At 52.4% G+C, this 23583-nt stretch overlaps 10 protein-coding genes across 10 annotated transcripts; 3 read left to right on the top strand and 7 right to left on the bottom strand.

The window, feature by feature from the left end:
• Positions 1-538: 538 nt before the first annotated feature.
• On the bottom strand, positions 539-3154 carry J4E87_003629 (uncharacterized protein; the record flags this gene model as incomplete). The annotated part of the gene is made up of 4 exons (XM_049375254.1): positions 539-1013; positions 1181-1940; positions 2344-2974; positions 3068-3154. The coding sequence occupies 4 exons, from the start codon at positions 3152-3154 to the stop codon at positions 539-541; spliced, it is 1953 nt and encodes a 650-aa protein (XP_049235176.1).
• A 1201-nt stretch (positions 3155-4355) lies between these two features.
• Positions 4356-6414, bottom strand: J4E87_003628 (uncharacterized protein; the record flags this gene model as incomplete). The annotated part of the gene is made up of 6 exons (XM_049375253.1): positions 4356-4633; positions 4688-4755; positions 4924-4972; positions 5023-5195; positions 5735-5816; positions 6141-6414. 6 exons carry the CDS (start codon positions 6412-6414, stop codon positions 4356-4358), a joined length of 924 nt encoding a protein of 307 aa, XP_049235175.1.
• A 720-nt stretch (positions 6415-7134) lies between these two features.
• J4E87_003627 (uncharacterized protein) lies at positions 7135-8112 on the top strand (the record flags this gene model as incomplete). Its single annotated transcript, XM_049375252.1, has 1 exon — positions 7135-8112. One exon carries the CDS (start codon positions 7135-7137, stop codon positions 8110-8112), a length of 978 nt encoding a protein of 325 aa, XP_049235174.1.
• Positions 8113-8922: 810 nt separating this feature from the next.
• On the top strand, positions 8923-11241 carry J4E87_003626 (uncharacterized protein; the record flags this gene model as incomplete). The annotated part of the gene is made up of 3 exons (XM_049375251.1): positions 8923-8983; positions 9034-9640; positions 9690-11241. The coding sequence occupies 3 exons, from the start codon at positions 8923-8925 to the stop codon at positions 11239-11241; spliced, it is 2220 nt and encodes a 739-aa protein (XP_049235173.1).
• A 229-nt stretch (positions 11242-11470) lies between these two features.
• Positions 11471-12301, bottom strand: J4E87_003625 (uncharacterized protein; the record flags this gene model as incomplete). Its single annotated transcript, XM_049375250.1, has 1 exon — positions 11471-12301. One exon carries the CDS (start codon positions 12299-12301, stop codon positions 11471-11473), a length of 831 nt encoding a protein of 276 aa, XP_049235172.1.
• Positions 12302-14011: 1710 nt separating this feature from the next.
• Positions 14012-15040, top strand: J4E87_003624 (uncharacterized protein; the record flags this gene model as incomplete). Its single annotated transcript, XM_049375249.1, has 1 exon — positions 14012-15040. One exon carries the CDS (start codon positions 14012-14014, stop codon positions 15038-15040), a length of 1029 nt encoding a protein of 342 aa, XP_049235171.1.
• A 636-nt stretch (positions 15041-15676) lies between these two features.
• J4E87_003623 (uncharacterized protein) lies at positions 15677-17320 on the bottom strand (the record flags this gene model as incomplete). The annotated part of the gene is made up of 1 exon (XM_049375248.1): positions 15677-17320. The coding sequence occupies one exon, from the start codon at positions 17318-17320 to the stop codon at positions 15677-15679; it is 1644 nt and encodes a 547-aa protein (XP_049235170.1).
• Positions 17321-17817: 497 nt separating this feature from the next.
• J4E87_003622 (uncharacterized protein) lies at positions 17818-18801 on the bottom strand (the record flags this gene model as incomplete). Its single annotated transcript, XM_049375247.1, has 1 exon — positions 17818-18801. The coding sequence occupies one exon, from the start codon at positions 18799-18801 to the stop codon at positions 17818-17820; it is 984 nt and encodes a 327-aa protein (XP_049235169.1).
• Positions 18802-19869: 1068 nt separating this feature from the next.
• Positions 19870-21315, bottom strand: J4E87_003621 (uncharacterized protein; the record flags this gene model as incomplete). Its single annotated transcript, XM_049375246.1, has 1 exon — positions 19870-21315. The coding sequence occupies one exon, from the start codon at positions 21313-21315 to the stop codon at positions 19870-19872; it is 1446 nt and encodes a 481-aa protein (XP_049235168.1).
• Positions 21316-21854: 539 nt separating this feature from the next.
• Positions 21855-23210, bottom strand: J4E87_003620 (uncharacterized protein; the record flags this gene model as incomplete). The annotated part of the gene is made up of 1 exon (XM_049375245.1): positions 21855-23210. One exon carries the CDS (start codon positions 23208-23210, stop codon positions 21855-21857), a length of 1356 nt encoding a protein of 451 aa, XP_049235167.1.
• Between the last annotated feature and the right edge of the window lie 373 nt (positions 23211-23583).

Below are 23583 nucleotides of genomic sequence, written 5' to 3'. Positions count from 1 at the left end.
GTTGTATTCGCCTTCCCAAAGTCGCAAAAGACGACCTAAGATCAAATGCTGGTGGAAATGATTGTAGCTTAAATTGGCACAGGGCTCATCTGATACAGGAAGAAGAGTTGGCGTGAAAGCCGGCATTTGTTGGAATACTATTATCCCTGTAAAATGAAATGTTGGTGTTGAGATCTTAAACGGGATGAGGATGTTGTAGGATATTGGTGTTAGGCAGTTTGCACAGTATTTTAGTGCGCATTACGTCATTCGCTCGCTCCCTTCACAATATGTAGCAATGCGGAAGTACCACACTCCAGACCGTGAGACACAAAGGGATATAGGCAATGGCCAGGCTCGTTTGGAGATCTTTCTATGTACATTTACGTCTGGTTAGAGTAGCGCGTGGTTATCCTCGCGATATCAGCGTCTTTCATACAAACCACACACATCACACCGTACACCTCCCGCCTCCATCGTCATCATGCGTTCCGCGAGCAGTACTCGTTATGTAGTCATCATAGACCCGTATATCCGCTCCGTCCATCCCGTCATAACATCAGTCGTAGGTGACGTTGACCCTACGTTTGGAATCAACGTGGAGGAATTCGTCCCGAATCCACCCAGACCCATCTCCCCGACCGCGCTTCATGCTCTCATGCGCACGATGATGATTGATGATGTGTTGTCTAGCGCTGTTGTACTCCACCACGAACTCGGCATCCTCCTCCCAATCTCGGAAGAACTCTTCGGCTACTGAAGCTTCGTCCCACTGACGGGTCTCGTTCGTGTCTTGGACGATGTTGTTAAGGTTATTGTGACCGCAGGTGTAGACTCGGGCATCTCTATATGCCAGGTCGAGGTGAGCGATATAGTAGGCTATGTCGCGCTTCAACCTAGGTACTTGGTCCTTCTTGCCTTTCACCTCTTTACTCAGCTTGGTGACCTCAGTCTTCAAGCGGTCGATCTCGGGCGCACGTCCGGCATTGATTGTGTTACGGACTGCCAAGATCTGAGTGTGCTCATCACGGTGCCTGTAGACATGTTAGCGACATGTTCGGTAAAGGGAAACCCGATTAGCAGCTCTTGGGGAGGCCTGGAGGAATTCACAGCAGTCTCAGGATTCATAGGAGCGCTGGCAATACACTGAATGTCTCCAGGGTCTATCGAGAGTCGGGAAGGGGGATATTGAAAGACATACCAATCTCGCGATGACTCGGCCGCGGCAAGCTTGGCTTGAACGTCGTCTAGCTCTCTCTTCTGACCGTCAATCTGTGTCTTCAGGCGCTCTGCATCGGTTGTGCTCATTTGCACCCTCTGAGCATATTGTAGATTCTGACTTGAGTGCTGGGCAAGCTGCGTTCGCAGATCGTCGACCTCCGCTTGGGCCTTGTTTGAGCGAATGTTGGCTTCGGACAATTCGCTCTCAAGGGATCGTACTTTGCGCTCGAGTCGACTGTTGTGGTCCTGGGACGAACGCAGCCGGGCGTGAGTGTTCTCCGCATCCTGTACCGCAACGGTCACATCATGTCGCGTGGCTTCCAACTCCGGATCCTTCTCTGCGGCAGAAGTCTCGAGTGCTTCAACTTTCGCGCGAAGTGCCTCTGCTTCGGAGGCCGCAACGACGTTGAGCGCATTCGTCTGCTGCAGATTCCTGTTTGAAGCCCTGACCATGGCGACTGCATGTTGTGAGCGCTGAAGCTCGCGCTCCAGATCGCTGTTCTTGCGGTCTGCAACAAGCAGCTGTAGACTCAGTTTGAAGAGATCTTTCTCATCGTCGCTGTCGGAGCCGTTGTTTACTGAGGTAACCGAGCTGTTGGAGAGGGTTGTGGGCTGCTGCTGCCGTGCTGGATGACCGCCGGAATCATCGTTCTCGAAAGCCGCGGAAGCCATGGTTTTTTTAATATGGTCACCTCGTGTGTGCGTTGTGGCGATGGGGTGTGAGCTTGGGTCGTACCTACCTGATATGCACAGCAGGGTCCATGCTTGGCGGAGCGTCCTCAACCGGGAGGAAGCCACACCAGGCGCAGATATGAGCGATGAGCAGTGAACTACAGAAGAGAAAGTGGAAGATCAAAATGACAATGGCTGGCCTCTATAAGAGGTTAACCTGTGAGGTTCGCGACAAGCTTTGACGCTTTCCAAGCCACGCGACAGGATGATGGCCGTTTGCTCACGCCGTCTATTCGCGCTGGTGAGAGACCCAGCCCTTTCAAGCAAGCAACTAGGGTATTTCTTGAAGAGTGAGCTGCAGACATCTGATCATTGTACAGAGATTCATAAACAAGCGAGAAATACAAAGGACATGAACAGAAAGGGTTGACACATCCTTGTGTTGGCAGGCGGCCAATTCTCACTCATTACCTGCTAGAGCCGCTTCTCCATTGGCGGCGATGTTGATACCGTTTGACCCGCCGATTGACTTGCTGCCGTCGGAGCCCTGCGTGATGCCCAGGTTTCCACCGAGGTTCGCCGCGGCACCGTCCTCGCCGAGGGTGATACCAGATTCCTCAGAGAACTTCTCAGACTCTTCAGTAGCCTTGACGCCGTTTGACTTCTCACCCTCGGCCTCTTGAGCTTCCTGTTCAGCTTCTTTCCTTGCTGCTTCTCCTTCGGCGCGTCCGGGCTGGTTCTCCGTACCAGCGCTAGCACCAGCCGCACCTTCTTCTGACTCTTGCTCGGCGGCGACAGCAGGCTTTTCACCGGCGGTGGCGGACTTCTCGCCCTCTGCTGCTGAAGACTTGGGCTCCTCTGCGGCTGCCGCAGTACCATTGCCCTGCTGATTTCCGCCGAGCTTGAGACCGTTGCCAGTAATACCACCGCCTGAGCCGCCTAGAGTGAGGCCTCCGATCGTGAGACCACCTCCTCCGCCACCTTGCTTTTGAGCCTCGCGGCGGCGACTTCCTCCATGGGTCAACGAGTCCAAGCTCTGGAAGTCTGCGTCACGTCTGACAGGGTGTGCGCGATACGAGCGAGAGGCAAGGTTTGCTTTAGTCTAGCATGAGTGTCAGCATACGCAGTGAGTGACAGGCTTTAACAAGAGAGATAACGTGTTGAGTAGCCAAGATGGTGCATCGGATCAACATACTGCCCATAGCGTGCGAGGGGGAACGACGAATGCATCGACGCATGATACGGCCAGTAGACCGAGAGTCAATTCCAGAGAGAGCTTCATATCGAGAGAGTTTATTGATTAGCGGATCGAAAGAAGATGTAAACAGGGAAGAGCTGTCCGGCAGCAAGATGAACAGACGACTGTGAAGTGAAGCGATGGTACTAGCGAGCTCATCAGGTGCACCTCTTGAGGCCTACTGCGAATAAATGCTTCTCAGGCCCATGAGTCTCAGTGACATCTGCTTCCCTCAGCCACCCGTCGTTGGCATTGCCGAAATACATGATGGAACGCTTTCACAACGTTTACAGGCCAGCTTGGCGATCGAGAGTGGTCGGAACAGTGTGTCAAACGCCAGTGCGCGGCGGGGCCGACCGCTTGCTAGGATGCTGGGGTTCTTCATGTCGCAAAAGCGTCGCAGCTCCCGTCAGGGCCATGATCTTCGACTTCTCGGAATTTTCGGCCTCAGATGAAGCCGTCTTCGAAAGCCCAGATAAGAGCTAGCCCCATGGTTAAGCATTCCAAGTGCTGTCTTGTGTGTAGTGCCATGAAAGCCAAGACCGGATTTGAATGGGATGCTGACATTTGTGTACGGTGTGTTGACTGCTGGGTTTCGAATCAGAACAGAAACTAGTTGTCGTACGAGTTTCTCGGTTGTCAGAGAGCCTCGCGGTATTGCTGCGTGCATCGCGGGATCCCGAGGTCTGTCTAGCGAAGCAAGACCACGTGTGGACGGACATGATCAGGAGCTCCACATATCCATCTTGTGACTGCCTCTATAACACGGATGAACGCATGTTATTCGCGAAAAGCATGAAGCGAAGTGAGGAGAATGTGCCCGAAAGGAGATGGGATGAGATGCGTTTGGTGAGAGGACAATGGCGATGACGACTGGCGGCCACGCGAGATTGACGCGCTAATGTCGATGACTAATCCCGCGCAACACGCGCCTCACGTCACGATGACTCGTCATTCTTTCCAGTCGATTCATTCCGACTACTCATTCAATGCTCATTACGTATCTGCGTCGCGGACTTGGGCTTGGAGTCATTTCCTGTTCGGACGCGACGATATGCAAAACATTATCGCCTTTCAGACGTATCCTCATACTATGGCCTGACGGGGCACAGCGCTATATTACCATTCAATCCAACAATTTCACTGACGTGAAGCCAGCATCCCAGATCGAATCAATGCCCTCCATTCGTCCAACGAATACGTATACGTCCTACCCAAATCCAAACACCACCGGTCCTGCGCACTCTTATCCGTTCAACAAACGCTCTCCTTCATTTTTGTACAACTTGAACGCCTCGTGTAGTGAATCCGCAGTCTCACCAGGAAAGAGATGCAAAAAGAAAGGGTAGCCCTTCTTGCGCTTTACTTTCCACATGAAGAGCTCTCGCTTGGCTTCGTCGTTCCAGCCGGTGAACACGAATTCACCATTGCTGCTAGGTGATGGGGCTTTCACGGTCTTTCGAGGAGCCACAGGTGTACCTCGCATGGCACTATCACGGCTACTAGGAACTGGAATCGGGAAGGCTGCGAAATAATGATTTAGCGGGAAGACTACCAAGGTGTTTTGAGTCATCTTACTGCCTGGCTCACGCTTCTGAAGATCTACTGGAGCTTGCGGCTGTCCAGTGAAGTTGAAGACACCAGGACTATGTAGGCCCCTCGGTACTTGGTTTTGCCTAGGGTCTTGTGGAGCTGCAGCTGCAGTTAAAACCCCAGAGGCCTGCGGATTGGCCCTGCCTGTCCTTGTATCTGGGTGAGTACGACGAGAAACCACGAAGGCCTCGCCGGTCCATACCCTGTCGTCATCCACGTACCGCCAAGCCTGAGCCGGGTCTTCCCATGGGGGTGGATTCGCCGCTGGGGCTACGCATGAAAATTAGATTAAAGACTACAGTATCGTCATAATAGCTTACGTCGAGAGTGTAGGCGACTGGCTGGTCCACGTGGCTGCATGAATGAAGGTGCGAAGTCCCCGTCGTTGTTGGGGAACAGAGATTCGTCCAGGTATTTCAGGGGGCGATATCCAGCACCACCAGAAGGTTCTCCGTGATTGGGGCTGTTGGAGTCCGAGTTATTGGCCATGATACTGTATATGATGATTATTCTTTATAGGTTTGAGGATGCAGAGGGAAGACGATGGTAGGAAAGAGAACTTATAAACACTGAAGGTATGGGAAGTAAGGCAGAATCGACCGTGAGCACGACATTCTTCTGTGTGTATATACCAGGTGAAGGCAGGAGAAGTTGAGTCAAACATCCCCGAGCTATTCAAAGACGACATGACCTTATTGTTCCTCGACTCACGCGTGTATACTCCTTCTTTATGCAACAATACGAGTACGTTTGCTTGTTCCGCACGGAGATGGAAGTTGATCACTTATCCTTTGAGCAAGCTAACTATTGTTTAGGCTATACTAAACGCTGGTAACCTTGGAATGAAGTCACATTCAAGGTCGGTATTATGGCTAAGGAATCAAGAGCTAGGCATCCTACCGACCAAAGGCGAAGAAATCATGAAACATTGCAACCCGACTAGCTTGTTCGTATAAAATACCACGAATGTTTCATCAAAACCAGCCTTCCGCTACGTCTTGCACGAATGGGCCAAACTCTCGTATCACTCACTGATACCGACCGAAATATGGACCGCCTGGAAGTACCGAGAGCGCCTCGTTCCTCTGGCTAGCCATTATAGGACCTTGGTAACCTGGGGAGACAGGAGATATGTGGTTCGTCGACATCACACCTGGCTGTGACGCGTTCCTTAGGGCGTTATCATTATAGTCTGAGCCCCACGGCAGTGGATAGTTCTGAGTTTGGTAGTGTGCCGCTACCGGGAAGCTATAGTGTTGGCCAACAGGCTCGCCGGATGATCGAAAACCGGGGGCAGAGTACCGCGGAGGACCGATATGCACGTTTTGATCTGAATACGGCCCATGGACTTGACTGTAAGTTGCCCGGGCGGGTGTCGCATACTTGACTGAGAAGTTCTGTCAGCGTGCAACTATATTGGACTCTCTGTAACACTGACCTCGTTCCATACTCAGAGCGCCGCCGAATCGTCGTCGAAATGTCATGATGATCTCGACCAAAGCCTTGCTGTCAATGTGGTACGACAGCCGTTGGAAGCTCATTTGCAGCGCAAGCATTGTATTACCTGCGGCCGCGGGCAGTAGATCGAACGCGCCATTGAGAGCCGTCTTTAGCGCGTTCTCATTGATGTTCAGAGTGGCTGCGAGCGCGGCCAGAGCAGATTGCGCTTCTGGGCTGCCCTCGTTCGTGTGGACGGCGACTACTGACTCCATGTGGGCGACTTGAAGGAAGTGGGGGCAATGGACTGACCTTCGAGAGAGCCATAAAGTGACATGCGGTGAGCGGAACTAGGCAACTACAGTGAAATGTGATCGTGGAGGTGTTTCACGGTGAATTTCGCCTTGTCTAGTTTACCTACGTAGTTCAACATTTCGACGACTTGACTTACTATCAGATTGCCAGGGCTCGGTGTATTCTAATTGAGCATGTCACTCGGTTCGCCAGTAGTTGATTACTGCACGCCCCTGTCACCGATCCGCCGAGATTTATTGAGAGTTGATGGCTCCCTGTCCAGCTCGTATACCACCTGAAAGACACGAACTTGAGTCTGTGCTATGCCGTCTCCCGGTAGTGAGCTCTTGCTGTGCTGATGTCTTTTAACCGAGCCTGGGAAGCCCTGGGGATAGGCAAGAGACCCACGTCAACCAATGTAAAACCTGAACACCCTGGAGCCTACATTGGGTTGAGCTCAGCTACTTCGCAAGTTCTCATGTTAATGTAGTCTGCAGACCTATTCAGGTTTTTTTCTTGCATGAGTGCTGTCATTGTGGAGGCTGGCGGTGGCAGGCCGAATAGGGCTAGGGTGTCGCGCCTGGCTCAGCCGCCAAAACCAAATAACGTCATTGTTCGCGAGTTTCGCTTCGTGCCCAGGTGGGAACTGCCACGCCCTTACCCTCCAGCTCAACAGAGCCCTTCCCCCGTCCACAACAACCATGGCAACGCGTCGAAAAGCCGACACCGACATCAGCAATGGGGTTCCCATCACAGCCGGCATGCCCAGCGGTACCGTCCGCTCTCCGTCCGTGCGACGCTCGCCCTTCCTCCCCACCCGCCTCGAAGCGCAGCTCATCGCCATCTACCCATTGACGCTCCTCATGGGTAGCGTGTTCAGCATAATATCGCCCTCAAACCGCAGTGCGCCCTACTCCGCCGTCCTCCAGTCCCACCCCGCCGAATTCGCGCCCTCGTACTTTGCGCAGAAGAAGAACATCTTCAACGTATACTTTGTCAAGCAAGGCTGGTTCTGGACGACACTCGCGTTCGCCGTCTTCGTCACCTTCCACCCTGGATTCGGTCAGGGTGCCAGCGCAAGACGCATCCGAGCGGTGATGCGATATGGCGTCGTGACAACATGGTGGTGCTTCATGACGCAGTGGTGCTTTGGACCGCCGCTGATTGACCGCGGGTTCAGGTTCACGGGAGGCCAATGCGAAATCATCAGGGACCCGGAGGCGAGGGAAGAAATGAGCACCACGAGAGAGTACATTACCGCGGCGACGTGCAAGGCAGTTGGTGGAACATGGAAGGGCGGACACGATATCTCTGGACACGTCTTCTTACTCATACTTGGCTCGTCACTCCTGTGGCTGGAGTTTCTGCCTGCGTTGACGCGTGTAGAGGGACTGAGGGATGGAAGGCTCATCACCTTGCCCGATGGCAAAGTTGCGAGCGTTGCAGTGGAGAAAGACCTCGTCAAGTCTGAGGGCGAGGCTACTGCGCGTGGCGTCAAGTTCGCGCTTGGTGTCGCCGCGCTGATGTGGTGGATGCTCCTCATGACGGCCGCCTACTTTCACACTTGGTTTGAGAAGTTCACGGGCCTTTTGGTCGCCTTTGCAGCGCTGTGGACTGTTTACTTCCTTCCAAGAGGTGTCCCACAGGTCAGAGCGTGGTTGGGTATGCCTGGTGTATGAGAACCGTAGCTACGAATCGAGCTATGGGTGATGGCTTTCGTCTTGCGGAAGGCATAGCAGCGACAGATCCCAAGCTGAGAGTGGAGATGCCACAGACCGCAAGACGGGTTTATGGGTTGACGAGTCAAGCGTTTGAGCAAAAGCTTATTCAGCGTCAGTATAGTTTAATAGCATGCATCACGACTTTGGCCATTGTACAGTAGCACTGACAGCTGGGCGCTCTAGCCTCGAGCATACATCCCGAGATTTGCACCCGTGCCATGTTCTCCAGCAGCTGGCACCTCATTCAAGGAAAAACTGGATACACTGGAGTCTACGTTGACCTTGGGCCGTGTACTTTGCAGCTTTCCCCGTTAATGTAGTCTCTAGGGCGTCCAGAGTTTTCCTTGAACGAGGTGCTGGCGCTACTTGAACGGCTTTTCTACGGCACCCACATCGTTTTCCTGTAGTTTTCCGCTCAACGTTGTGCTAGTGTACCTGATGAGCGATGGCAGCTGCAGCCTTCTATGGGACCGTTGACGACATCAACCGCGGCTAAACGTCGCACCGACCCAGAGTTGCACCGTCCCTTCTCCATCCGGCATCCTATCCGCCGACTTCCGCAGCTGGCCCAATCACTGCAATTTACGCAGAGTTCCATGGCAGAAGAGCTTGTCTGTCGACCCCGGACCCTCCCCACTTCCCCTCACGATGATCAGTCCACTGCATCTCCGATGTAAGCTAGGCATGCGACCAGGGTGGTTGGGAGTGTACTTAAGCAGGTACCTTGACGAATTTTCGTGATGCATTGCTCACCTGTAAGATCTAGCAATGATTGGAATGAAGGGTCTCGCGTTGAGCCTTTTGGCCAGCGCTGTCGTGGCGCAAGATGGTAAGATATGGCTATAGGTTACAATAGAGGCAGTCCCTAATTCGAGGCAGCTATTCAGGCATCTGGCACAAACTTCACACTTACCGCCGACGGCATGTCATACCTGTTCCACGTTGATACCGAGTCTGGCGACCTCATCTCAGATCACTTTGGAGGACCAACCGACGACTTCACACCACCAGCCTACATCCTACCATCCGGATGGGTAGCTGGCGAGATAGGCAACGAACGTCGCGAGTTTCCCGATATTGGCCGCGGTGACTTCCGTTTACCAGCTATTCATATCGAACACGCCGATGGCGACACGATATCCGCTTTCCGCTACGAATCCCACGACATTGTGCAGGGAAAGCCTTCTCTGCCAGGACTACCTGCGACTTATGGAGAAGCTAGCGATGTCACGACGGTAACCGTGCACATGTACGACAACGTGTCGGATGTTTCCGCTGCATTGATGTACTCAATCTTCCCCAAGTACAACGCTATTGCACGTAGCTTCAGCATTGCGAACAACGGTACTGCTGATATCGTCATCGAGAGAGCGTCGAGCTTTAGCACCGACTTCCCCAATCTCGACCTCGAGATGATTGAGCCCCACGGTGATTGGTCGCATGAGTTCCAGACCGTGAGGAGGAAGATCGATTATGGCGAGACTTCGTGAGTCGACATGCCTAGGCGTTGCTGTATAAATACTGACATCTATCAGATTCCGAAGTACCGCAGGATATGCATCTCATCTTCACAACCCTTTCTTCGCGTTGGTTTCGCCAACCACCACCGAATCTAGCGGAGAGGCTTGGGGCATCAGTCTAGTGTGGACTGGTAGCTTTGAAGCTACAGCACAGCGCTTTTCCAACGGCTATGTGCGAGTTCTCATGGGCCTTAACCCGCTTCATTCCAGCATTCGCGTGGCACCAGGGGAGATGTTCCAGTCTCCCGAAGCTGTCGGTGTGTACTCCTCTCAGGGTGTTGGTGGCGTGTCGCGCTCGTTCCATGATCTCTATCGCAATCACCTCTCTCGACACAAGTTCACGGACCAAACCCGCCCCATTCTGCTCAACTCGTGGGAGGGGCTGAGTTTCGACATCAACGAAACGTCTCTGGTCAGCCTGGCCGGCGAGGCGGAAGAACTTGGAATTGAACTGTTCGTGATGGACGATGGCTGGTTTGGTGTCGAATACCCACGCAACAATGACACTATGGGTCTCGGAGACTGGACACCCAACCCAGCAAAGTTCCCCGACGGTCTTGGCCCGTATGTGGAGCAAGTCAATAACTTTACAGTGTTGAATGCGTCGTCCACGCCTTTACAATTTGGTATTTGGGTGGAACCAGAGATGGTAAACCCCAATTCCACCTTGTACCATGAGCACCCCGACTGGGTCTTGCATGCTGGAAAGCACCAAAGGACGTTGACACGAAACCAGTTGGTTCTGAACGTAGGGCTGCCGGAAGTCCAGGACTACATCATCAGCTCGATTTCTCGTGTACTCGATTCCGCCAACGTCCAATACGTCAAATGGGACAACAACCGTGGCATGCATGAGCTTGCCCGCCCATCTGATGACTACACTTACATCCTCGGTCTATACCGCGTTATCGACAATCTCACAACAAGCTATCCTGATGTACTCTGGGAGGGTTGTGCATCAGGTGGAGGCCGATTTGATCCTGGTCTTCTACACTACTGGCCTCAGCACTGGACCAGTGATAACACTGATGCTTCAAACCGTCTCACGATCCAGATGGGCACATCACTGGTCTACCCGCCCTCCGCAATGGGTTGCCACATATCTGCAGTTCCCAACGGTCTCACCCATCGCAACATCAGCATCGAATACCGTGGTCACGTCGCCATGATGTGCGGCTCCTTCGGTCTCGAACTCAACCCCTCCGAACTCTCCCCAGAGGAAGCTTCTGCCGTGCCTTCCATCATGGCCCAAGCCAAGGCTGTGAACCCCGTTGTCATCTCCGGTGATTTCTACCGCCTTGCGCATCCCGACAGCAGCAACTGGCCTGGTGTGCAATTCGTCAGTGCAGAAGGAAACCAGAGCATAGTCTTTGCGTTCCAGCAACAGTACATGATCAAGCCGGCAGCACCCCCGCTTAGACTACAGGGCTTGGATCCTAAGGCGAGGTATAGTAACGATCTGGACAATGCCACCTATAGCGGGGCTACTTACATGAACGGCGGGCTCAACATCGCGTGGCCAATGGGTGACTACCAGAGTAAGCTCATTTGGCTGAACAAGGTCTAAGTTCGTCAGTCTAATAGTACTGTAATCGAAAAACTATCTTGATCGTGACAACGCGGTACACTGTGAAGAATATGGGTGCTTGCTCAATCTTTCGAAACACTGGTCATCGCTCACACTTATTATCGCCTGGCGTTATCACGCTGATTGGCATGTCTTCATTACGAATGTACCGTCAGTGGTAACGAAAACAGAAGCTGTATCAAACTAAGCTAAGGCTACTACGACGAATTTAATTATGAGTCTCGGGCTCTGCCAGTGGCCGAGGGCATATAGCCTTCCATCCGTTCTGCGCGATAGCTCGGACCTTGTGGTCTTTCACGGCGTCCAACAGCTTCGCACATTTGCCCCCGGCAAGCGCGGCCAGATATTGGTCTTCTATGTCCCTGCTGACCAGATGGTACCGACACAGATAAGCGACGTAGTTAGCCAAAGCGTCTACGATAGGATCTTCTACCGTTTCCTTGCGCGTTAGCTCAGCCACCAGGACCAATTCCTGTGCCTCCACGGGACGGTAGATGAGGCCGCATATGTAACCTTTGATGATCTGAGACGTGTATTGCGTCATTCCCAGCACCTGCGCAGCAAGACGCAGCTCTAGACTCTTCTTGACGTCGCTGGGTACGGGGATATCAGTGTACTGCTGGTCAGTACAGATTGTCCGCAGCCACTTCGCGATCGTCCGCATGGAATTGAGAGAGACGTCCTTGTGGCAGAATTTGACCCAGGTATCATCTGGGTTAGCCTCTAAGTGCTGGCGGAAAGCCGATGAAGCAGCGAAGAAGGCTAGCTTGGGCATGTTGACGTTCACTTTGTTGCCGTTGGGGTCTAAAACCTCCACTTTGATGGTGATGTTAGGGGCTAGCTCCTTGCGTGCGGAAGCTGACCAGTTGCGGAGGTGGTAGCCGCCGTTTAGGTTTGCCATGTCTGTTAAGACTTTGTTGACTTGGCCGGCGGGCGAGAGGGTATTGACGTAGGCCCTTGTCTTGGGGACGTTACGGCGACGGAAGTTATTGCTCTTCATAGGGCGGCTGCCCTTGGACTGTTCTGAAGTAGTAGACATCGCGGTGGCTTGTATTGAGTGAGCTCTTGTCAAATCGGATGTTGAAGCTTAATGTTGCTGAAGTTGCAAGTGGTGTCAATACGATGGAGAGCAAGAGAGAAGGGTTAAATGATCGTCTAGACGACTTGTAAACCTACAACAGTGTCCTATCGCTGCCAGTGACTCGTGCCTGAAAAGAGTGTGAAACTATCGGATGTGAGTGAATAAAATCTAGTACTCTCGCAGAGATCATCAGTGGGTAGAGCGGGGTGAATCAACCCAGATCACTACGCGCATATGGGAGTCTGGGCTCTGATGGTGAATGATGATGTAGAGACCAACGATCTGGTCCTCGATGGCGCTGGGCGGTCTCATTTGCGTAGCAGACTCGTTACCATGGAGACGAAACTCTGCATTCCAGCTTTCACTGTTGTGTACTGCATCACTCGACATGGAGATGATGCCTGCGTGGACGAGATTGGTGTTCATGGAAGCTACCGCGGCTACGATGCGCGACGGCCATCGCATCCAGAGGTACTCAGCTTCGCAAATGCGATTAACACAGCGGCACGGTCTTCTGTTCTGGCCACACGCGTGGACCATTCTTAACTAGAGCTTATGAGCTGTCTCATGAATGAGCCGGATGAAACTCGTCGGTCTTTGTGCCCAGCAAAGGACTTACGCGTGAAGATCGGAAGTTTTCAAACGGAACCGATCGAAAGCCATATATCGATGCGTGGCTGATGGTACGGGTAACGAAAGTTCTCAAAGAAGTGCGCTTGATGACAATTAAGGATGGGGGAGATGAGACGTCCAGTGGTGTTTAAGCGGGGCCCGGTATGTGGCCTCGCCCGGTCGGAAACGCGTGCGCACGTGCTCTCGATGACGTGCCTAGCTCGACTTTCCAGCCCTCACGAAAACGTGGCGCGGCCACTTTCCGCCCATCTACCGAGCGGCGCTCTTTCACCACCAACCCTTCCATTCACGTCGTGCGAGCGTATCTTTGACTCGCAATACTCCATCACGCGGTAAACCTGGGCTCAAAGTTATTCACATCGCATTCTCAACCCGCCCGACCTGATCAGAGCGCTGCTCGCCAGGCTTGTCATCTAGCGCGACGTGAACAACATCATAGAAACCCTTTGCCGGAGAACGCATTCGAGGTCTGTGTCTTCAAGCTCATTCAACCTTAACAACAACACCATCCGATTGCGCGCGATGTCAAGCAACGTTCACCTGACGCGAGCGGTATAACGTTGCCGTTGCTCTACGGCTACAAGGATATACGCAGTTTTAGGCCTCTGTCTCATTTCCTTTAGCAGGGTGACATCTCCCCCGCGGGGCCAGCCCCGACAATTCTTGCAGCCCGCCACGTTCCCTACCGCTCTTCGGAAACAAGGCTGCGTTTTAGTCTCTTCATTTGGGTCACGGGGACACGTTTCTGGATGTCTGTGCCCTGCCGAGTTGACGTAGATCGCGTTTGCGACCAGTGAGGATTATTGCCTAACCAGGAACCAGGATGCAGGGTAGTGAATTGAGAGGTGCAGAGTTTCTTGGCGGGTGGTTGACTGTAAAATGAGGCAGACTACTTGTGGCGTCAGCTCCAGGAAGAGTGATCTTACGTCCCTTGAAGAGGAGACTGCGCGCCGTTCCCTGCTCGCAACTGGCGTTCGGCGACCTCGTAACTGAAGCCAACCACATCACAGGACAATATCTCATCCAACGCCGACAATGGCTTCCCAACAAATGTCCGACCGGGTGGAGGGTATGACCACGAACCATACGCTGTCTCACAAAACCTCTCTTGTCGTCATCGTCTTCCTCGCCCTCGCCGTCTCCCATACCCTCGAGGTCTTCGTCAAGATCTTCCGCCTCTTTCGCACCTACCACGGCGTGTACTTTTACACGCTCATCGCAGCCTCGGTCGGTATCGCCATACATGCCTTTGGGTACTTCATCCGCAACTATGGGATATCCGACTCGGCCCCGCTGGAGATCGCCTTGGCGTGTGGTGGGGGTATGCTCATGATCACTGGCCAATCCATCGTACTCTGGTCACGGCTACACCTCATCAGTTCTGGAAAGAGAGATTGGTGGTTGCTATGCATGATCATAGCAGCCTGCATAATCGTGCAAGGAGGGGCGACTGCGCTTTTTGCTGGCTCGAATTCACCGAATCCCAAGAGGTGGCTACAGATTTACGAGAAGTGGGAGATCTTCCAGGTCACCTGGTTCGTCTTCCAAGAGTGCCTCATAAGCGGCCTCTACATCTATCGCACCTTCGCTCTCATGCGCAGCTCGGCCGCCTTCCGAGGTCCACACGCCAAGCGGGTCTTCAACCATCTTATCATCGTCAACACGGTGGTCATCTTGCTCGACGTCACGATCCTGGTCCTACAGTACATAGGCCTGTACGAAATCCAAACGAGCTGGAAGACACTCGCATACGCCATCAAGCTCAAGCTCGAATTCGAGGTCCTCAATCAACTTATCGCATTCGCAACGAGGGGCTTCGATGCGCATGCTGAATCGCACGATATATCCGGAAGCGCGGCCTTGAAGGACGACACAGGAGATCTTACACGGAATTCTCGATTCGGTCACTCGGCGCATCTCCGCATGGACGAGAATGGTACAACAGCGCTACCGATGGGGAATGTAATGAAGAAGACGGATATCCAGATCAGCGTCGAGCCGGATACTCGGAGCGAGAGAAGTGCAAGGGTGCTGTACGGGAGGGATAGCGGGGCGATGTGTTGAACACATGCGGACGGGACGAGGGCAAAAGGCCATTACTTGACGACCATTGACGCCAATACACTACACAACCCGGGGGTGCTGAGCCGCGAGGCTTGTTCCGAGCTTCCCCATACTGCCGAGGATATACTGCATTCCTTTTGTTTTATGACCTTTTTGATACTGGTAGAGGGCTACACTAGACTTAGACGATTTCTTCACGATACCCACTTGCTCTTATATACTCATTTTAATGAACTATACGATTGTCAACACGAGTTAGTCAGGCTGATGCAGCAAGTATTAAAGTAGTGACTGTGGATTTATCTATGTTACTTTTGAGGATGACTGACCGTGGAGAAGGTGGGCAGGTAGTCGCAATACGACGTTATGGGGTTACAATACATCTAGACTGCTATAAACCCCGGTGATCACCCAACGAATGAGCACTACACTTGCAAATTTGCTGGCCGCACGACTCAGTAAAACATGCTTGACACCTACGGTGCGGAGCGCAGCGACGATCGAGCTTGTAAAGGTATCGTGAGATTTCAGACATTCTAAAAAGAGAATTCAGGTCTGCTGCGTGTTTACCCGGATAAGAAACAAGTGTGCGCGATGCGACACCAATATCACAAACCAGTGTCGAAGGCTAGTTCTTCAACCCTGATCCTGACCGAATAATCCATCCACCCATCCATCTTCGGCCCAGTCCGCCTCCCACACTGAGCCTTCCTTCCGAGCTAGAGCCGCGAATGCTCCTGGTGTCTCTTCAACCACACGCACATCGATACCAAGGTCGTTCAGCTGCGCGAAAACGCATGTCGAGACGTCGTCTTCGAACTCCTTAGGTCCAACACCGTAGCCACACCTGCACAAAAGCACGATCTTATTCAGGGCTGGCACCTCCGTCTTGCGCTCGACTATCATGTTGAACCATGTAAGAATAGCCTTGGTAGGACATATTACGGTGAGTGACTCGAGGCTTGGAGGAGGTATAACACCGCTACAGTAGTGCAACTCACCGAACGTATTGCGGGCCTCGAATACAAGTACACCTTGCAGAACCTCCATCTTCGTCAACTTGCGGAACGAGCTGAAGCTGTGCAGGTTCGTACAACCACCGAAACAACGCCTGGGATCGAAGTGATCAGACTCCTCATAGTCGATCTTCATGGATTCCAAGCTTGCAGATACGTCTGTGTCCTCACCCAGAGCACGCGCAATATGCTCGAAAGTACCCAGCCACTGCTTAACAACAGTCGGGCTCCTCATGAAAAGTATCTCTAGACGGGTGATGGACGGTCCAGCGAAGTCTTGCAGCAGAATTGGCAGCTGATAGCCGTGACTTAGATGGGCTTGGTCGTTTAGCTCATTCCAATCGCTTCGTATGATGAGTGTGTCGAGGTTCGCACAGCGGGGTGAAAGGCACCGAGTGGATTTGTTGCCGAAGAAGACATGCTCCGGAGTTGGCAGATCCTCACTGAAGTACTCCCGCGAGAGGTCGATCTCGAGGACTTGGAGGGACATGAATGGGAATCTCAGCATGTCCATGTTCAAACCGGAGACTCTCAGGCGCTTGACGTTGTGGAATTGCTTGAAGCCCGACCAGCGACTTGGCGGTTGCTGCATAAAGTTGCTGTGGAGACCGTAAAGCGAGTGAACGACGTCGAGAGCAGGTATGTCCAGATCGTCCCTGTGATACATGCCCATACAAAGCATGTCAAGATTGTCGCAAAGAGCCAGAAGCAGTCCAGCTAGCGAGCTCAGCCGACCGAGTAAGAGAGTGCACCGCCAATCTATCTCTTCCATACTCTGAAACGGTCCCCCCGACCCGAGAATGCTCAGACTATTGAGGCTCTGAGATATTTGTATCAACAAAGCTCCGAGCTCGTCGCGAGATGTCGCTGGACGTGTTTTGGTAAATATGCTTCCGACTACCACAGTGTCACCATTGATGTCGATACGCCAGCTAGTCGTGGAAAGCGTCAGTTGACGGATCTTGCTTCTCAATTCCGGTCTCTCAACGATGGTGCGCACGAGGTACATGACACTGTCACCTCGAGTACGAGGCAAGCTGATAGTCCGATATAAGAGCTCATCACCGATGGCTTTGAAGCGACGCGATGTCCGATTCAGGTTGCCAAGCGTCGGGTTGTCGCCCTCAAGGTGTTTGGCTATCTCAAGCAGCAGCTCGTCGGGGAGGTCGTTGATGGAGTGGAGGTCAGGTCGAAGGATATTCGGGGGCAGCTCGCTGACCACTTCTCTCAGCTTCTCCTCGATCACTGTCGGCGGAAGATCCATCGCGACAAAAGTCTCGGGCGGGTTCCGTTGGCGATGTCAAATTGCTAAAGCAGTTAGCCAAGGCGTACGATGAACTGACGTGCATGGGGTGACTTACTTCTCTTCGAAGTTACGCCAGGATGGCGGGTAACAAAGGCTTGTGACGACAGTTGGAAGGTTCGCGGTAAACTTTCCAGCTTTATCAAGTTGGTGTATTCATTGACAACCTAGGCAACCAATGAGCGTGCTGCAAACGCCGGTGTCAGGCACGTGATACGGCGGCGACACACCGCCCGCGTCCGCTTGTAGCACGTCAACCTAGGGAAAAAGTGAACACCCTGGGGTCTACATCGACGTTAACACACCCACTTTGCATGTACACATGTTAGTGTAGTCTGCAGACCTGTTCAGCTTTTCCCTCGTATGAGGTGGTAGCGCAACGTATTCCATGCTCATCTTTTGATGTCGCGTCCAATCTGAAATGACTTGGCCGTTTTGTTCCCAATGTGACTAGGTACCTAGAACCGGGGTATATAGGGCTCGTCTGAAACTTCAATCTCAGTAGACGGGTACAAGTATGGACCTAGATCTTCTGGAATCCAGACGCATCTCCCGTTTACCCTCTCGCAATGTCCTCTCCAGTTCCATCTAACGAGGTGGTGCTTAATGACGCGCCATTTCACTGCAGCCCAGAGATCTTTGTCGTACTCATCACCCCAGACTCGCTTGTTGTCGAGCCTGTTATGGATGCGCAGAACCTCGTCGAGATCAACGTCTCTGATGTGTTGGCCTCTGCAGTAGTTCTGATACCATGGCATGCGATAATTAGGAGCATTGGGATGATCTCGAAGAAGCTTTCTCAGCTTCATACGCTCATTATACACCAGCGCGTCGGCTACATCGTCTTTGCCGCGATTGTCAAAGATCCTTGTGCCGTCTTCCCTGCAGGGATTTCTGGGGTCGAAGTCTTTGGGATTTTGCTTGGTTCCTATCCCTTGGTCCTTGGTCCATTGGTCGTATGGTACAGGTAGATAGTCGTCATCGATCTCGTCGAAGCTTTTTCCAACGTGCTTTCCATAGGTGAAGACCCACTTTGAGCCTGGCATTTCTGGCTCTCTATCGAGGAAGTGAAATTTGAGAGCTATCCGGGTGTAAGTGTGTTTGTGCCCACCGGTGGCGTAGATCCAGGAATTGATCCATGAAATCGGTGCTTCACCAAGTTTGCAACCGTTGTAATAGCCGCCAAATTCACTATCGATCTTGTAGATGTTATTCGCCCAATGAATGAGAGCCTCACGTAGACCAGGTTTTGAGTTCACCAAGGCATCGTCGTCTGCTATTCTTGCTAAGTCTTCGTCGGAGAGGTCCTCAAGGGTGCGGCCTTTGTGTTCTCCGAAATCGAGCTGATAGACCTCAACTTTCACGCGCTTGTTGTCCGGCGACAGTGAATCTTGTCTTGAGAGGAGGTCCGGAGTCTCCTCGCGCTCCCTCTTGAACGACATGGTGGATGGCTGGCTGCAGTCGCTTCTTGACAAAAATCGAGCGTTCCACGTTGCCAGTTGCAGTACGTCAGTAGGAGATACTATGCGTTGCAACCCTTCCAGCACATGTGGTATTAAGGAACGAGTTGTAAGATATAATAACCCAATAGAGCAATGAATGGGACGTTGGATGAAGTGGAAAAAGAGGTTTCGGCTCAAAGTAGACGAGATGGACAGAAGCGGGGTGTATGCGCAGACCCCCGAAGCTATCCCTTCCAACAGCCTTCATCGCTGGGCATTGTCCAGCAGCTTCCATCGTCTTATCTTCAGCCTATCACGGACGTCCTGCTCCGCATCCCTAACGTTCCTTCTGCGGCGTCAGAGAGTTTGCGATCATTGCTGCCGTTTTGCCGGCGTTTCGTCCCCTTGTGACGTCAGACCCGTCCGCGCCGGCGCCGTTCCAACCACGCGCGTTTCGTGCCTTGCATCGATGGATACCACTAGGCCCGGCTCGATCCATCGCGCGGTGAGTGAGCCCAGCTGTCGCAGCATTGCAGTCACGAATATTCAACTATAGAGCTGCAACAGAGGAACTGAGAATGTAACCGGCAGCTTCCTGTCGCTCGCTACTGCAGGGGTCAATGTATCGTATGATTCGATGAAGTACCGAGGTACATCGCCCCGGGCCTTCTCGACGCATCGCACCTCCTCCATTTCGCGGCTCCGCCACGCGCACACTACACGCAGCAACGACGCCATGCGGTCCTCATCCTTCACATCTTTGCCTGTATGAGATGCGCTATGCCTACTTATCATTTTGCGTGAGAATTTTCCGTGTACGATTGCGCGTCCACTGAAATTACACGCGTCGTATGCGACAAACCCTTTGGTACAGGCGTTCAGGACACGGCGGCATTAGCTTCGTCAATGTTTTGGATAAATTTCGCATCAATTTCATCCTATGACAAGCCATCCATCGCACGATAACATTGCGGGACCAGCAAACCTTCCATTCGATCGTCTCTGAGCTGCCTCTCATACCACCCACCTCACAACAGATCTATCGCTCGCATCTCATGAACAGCTCCATCAAATCTCATCGAGACCTCGCCTCAGTGAAATGCTGTATGCAGGAATGTCTGTTGCCCCGTTCGCAATCGCGACCTCGCGGATCATGGTGTATAGCATCTTGGTCTTGGGCCAGCGCGCCCGAGGCGGCATTGTGGCTCCCCTGCTCATGAGCAATTCCAGTAACTCCTTGCTGTTTCGGTTGAGAGCAACTTCCATCGGCGAAACCGTCTTTGTGGACCTCTGATATCTAGGAAAGGCGCCATTAACATCTGCACCTGCATCCAGAACCGCGGCGACGATCGGGATGTCGCTGACCTTGATGGCGCAGCAGAGGAAGTTGGTGAAAAGGGTTCCGTCGTTGATTTCCAACTCTTCGTCGTCCAGAAGCAAGTTGACCATGTCAACATTACCGGTACGACATGCAATTGTGAAGAGGCGATTATTGACCAGGCTGCCTGATGGATTCAGGCGCAGGATAGACTCTACTACGTCTGTGTTTCCGTGCTCGATGCCCATCTCGAGCCACCCGTTGTACGTGCGCTTCTCAACCCTGCGAAAGATTGTCTGGCGGAACTTGACAAGCTCATCCACGAAGCGTGTATTGCCAGCCCGGATAGCGGAGCAAATTGCTTCTCCAAAGTTGTAGTCGTAAGAACCTAGAGTATCACGTTTGACCGACTTCTTGAGGTTAATCAGGTGGTGTAAGACTGCATCGAAAAGCTCGTCGTGTTTCGAAGTCACAGCCATCACCAGAGGGCCTTCGCCGAAGGTCGTGTAAGGAGACCAAATCGCGGGAGGCATTTGCGCTAGCAGAGGGCGAATCAAGTCAATCGCCTGAGTCGACATAGCCGCTACGATCTTCTCCCAGTGGTGAATGTCGGCGCCGTTTTCTGGATTGTTCCTCAACTGAATGGCTGGGTGGCGGTAGGAACGCCTCCAATTCATCATCATATACATTACTTCGTCAGGACCAGTGACTCGGACAAGACCTTCAACCATGCGGGTCTCAGTCTCCTTCCGCTGTCCTTTCGGGACTGAGAGTTCCGAAACCAAATAGCCAATCATTCGGTGGATCGTATTGAGTAGCCGGTTGTCGACATCGGCGGGCTTGTTCAGATGGGCAAGTATATACGTTGTGATGTTGGCAGTGATGACTCCCGGGATCAATCCAACGATATGCTTGGGCTGATTGCTGAGCAGGTCATGCTTGATTTCGCCAGCGAAAGTGTGACAAACGCTTCGAAGTTTCCAAGTGGCCCTGGGGCTATCAGAGTTGAGCGAGTGGATAATGTTTTGGAATATCTCCGTGGGTAGATCCAGAAGTTGCGCCATGTTGAGTTGTTCTTGCGCTCGGTTGATGTCGTATACGGCGACTGGGTCGTTGGAAGATGGAGAGTTATATGTGGAGGAGCTAGTGGCTGGGGGGTGCTTTGTCAAATACGCTAAACAGCGCGCTAGTGCCATATTAAGGTGTTCGTGTGAAAGGCCTTCGCCCCGCCTAGGGTAGGCCTAAGCGCTGAAGAGTTTGGTCACATTCACTGCCACCATCACGAGAAGTGGCTCGAATTCGTGCCCCATAGGTAGGGTTTGCTGCATACATGATATCAGATCTTAACAATTAAACAGCTTCCAAGAAAGCGTATCCTTCTACTAGGCATGCCAGGTGTCAGGATATGGGAACGATGGTCTGTACCGTGGTGGAAATGAAACGAAATAGCTCTTGGGGTAATTCTGTGCTAGGCCTTCAGCGATGATGGTAGGTGTATAGCTCTCGTTACATCAAGCCTTACCAACTAGATACGCTTGCACCATATGTACTCGCATAGCCTGCCCATCTGCAACTTAAAGGACCAAAGTATACTCCTAGCACCTTGGCCCAACGCATACCATCACCATACTTGCCGTCCACCAGTAACAAGATTTCCTGCTTTCCATGCTGCAGTTATCAGTAGCCGTGTATTTCCCCACAGATGCAACAGAGATTTGAAGGCAGCAAGGTCTCTTTAATGCTTTTGCTTCGTCGATTGCTTCTGGGAGACTGCCGCATTCTGAAGGACGGCTTGCATCTTCTTTGAGAGGTGCCAAGTATAGGTAGCAGGAACGCTGGCTCCGCATTTGATCAAGTAGTACACCGCGTCGAAGTGGTTCAGATAAATAGCATACTCCAGTGGTGTAATGGCATCGCAATGCTTCAGACGATGGGTTGTTATAACCAAATTAATGTCTGCACCAGCTTCGACGACTGCGCGAATTACCGCAACAACACCAGCTCTTATGGAAGCCGCCAGGGCTGACATCTGGGCGCTACTAGAGTCTAGCTGAATGCTTCCGTAGTTGATGAGAGTGGTAACGATAGCTGAGTCTCCGGTCTTAACGCCCCGTTCGAAGATAGTAGTGTTGATATGGAAGGGCTTGGTGTCGGGTGCGGCTTGGAGAAGAGTTCTGAGGACGTTGTTGCTTCGTGAGAGAATAGCACGATCAATCCACTGACGATAATAGGTTTTGTCGGGAAGAGTCAGGTAGCGACGAAGGTAGCCAAGCAGTAGCTTTACCATGTCGACGTTGTCATCTACGATAGCTGGTTGCATGGAGCCAAGCATACTGTATGGAGAACCGACATTCATTACCTGACTCCTTTTGAACCTCTTGGACTTTTGTTCGTCCAGGACTGTCATCATTAGAGTGATCATCTTGTGATCATCTTGTAGAACAGCAGCTAGCATTGGCTCTTCAAACACATCCCGCGAGAGTGAGGTAGGAGCTTGGCGTAGTAGTCTTGCGACTACGTCGTAAGCACCTACACTTATCGCCGCGATGAGCTGGTCATGATAGGTGATATCCTTGCTCAGCGGTTGGCGCAGTTTCTTGTATCTTTTCTCGCTCACGAGCGAGGTTGAGTCATTCAGCCAGAGAAAGGTAGTAAGAAACGGACATGTCTGCGCAACGCCTGCACAAACCTCCAGGAGAATGTTACGGCCGTCGAGATTGTCTGTTGCGGTGAGCTCCTTGGTGACATACTCCACCATTTTCTGTATCTTGGCGGGAAGCTCCGGTAAGACATCGCGTGGACTCTTGACGTGATATGCGAGGTAGTGCTTCATGTTGTCTTTGCGGGTGAGTAGGGACAAGGCATAGTAGCCGCGAAACGCCTGTCTAGGTTGTACGGCTAGAATGTTTGCGCTGATCTCCTGATCAAAGGTTCCTATGAAATTATCAGCCCTGAGCATTTGCGCGACCACGGGAATGAGAGTCTTACGGCATACGCTTCGCAGTTTCCAAGCACATAGGATACCAAAATCACTGACCAGGCAGTTGATGATGTGCCTGAAGATCTCAGGCGGGAAGTCGAGCAAGTCCATCGCTGTGACTGAAGTCGTAACTCCAAGCTCGTCACTTCTCGAATCTGTCTTATGTTAGTACATATTGCAATCAAGCCGACGGGGATTATTTACGTAGGGCTTTCAGTCCTTGCAATCGCGACACAGTGTGGTGGAGGAAGGAAGGAAGCAGAGTGGGCTGCCTCAACAGGGAAAGGGCCTGTGTGCCAAGCTTTCCTGGTCCAGGCAGAGGTAAAGGTAGTCGCAACCGTCGATCACCTCGACTTATGTATAGCCCTGGCAACTGCAATTCGAGGCGAGCGCGACTTTGATGACGAAATAGGCCGTCATAGGTACCAGGCAGCCATGATTTTGAGCAGAAAATAATGACTTCTAAGATAGGTACAGTACGAAC

The sequence above is a fragment of the Alternaria ethzedia genome (genome assembly GCF_023757985.1).
Source record: "Alternaria ethzedia strain BMP 0044 chromosome Unknown scaffold_6, whole genome shotgun sequence".
NCBI lineage: Eukaryota > Fungi > Ascomycota > Dothideomycetes > Pleosporales > Pleosporaceae > Alternaria > Alternaria ethzedia.
This window is presented reverse-complemented; position numbering and strand designations above follow the sequence as displayed.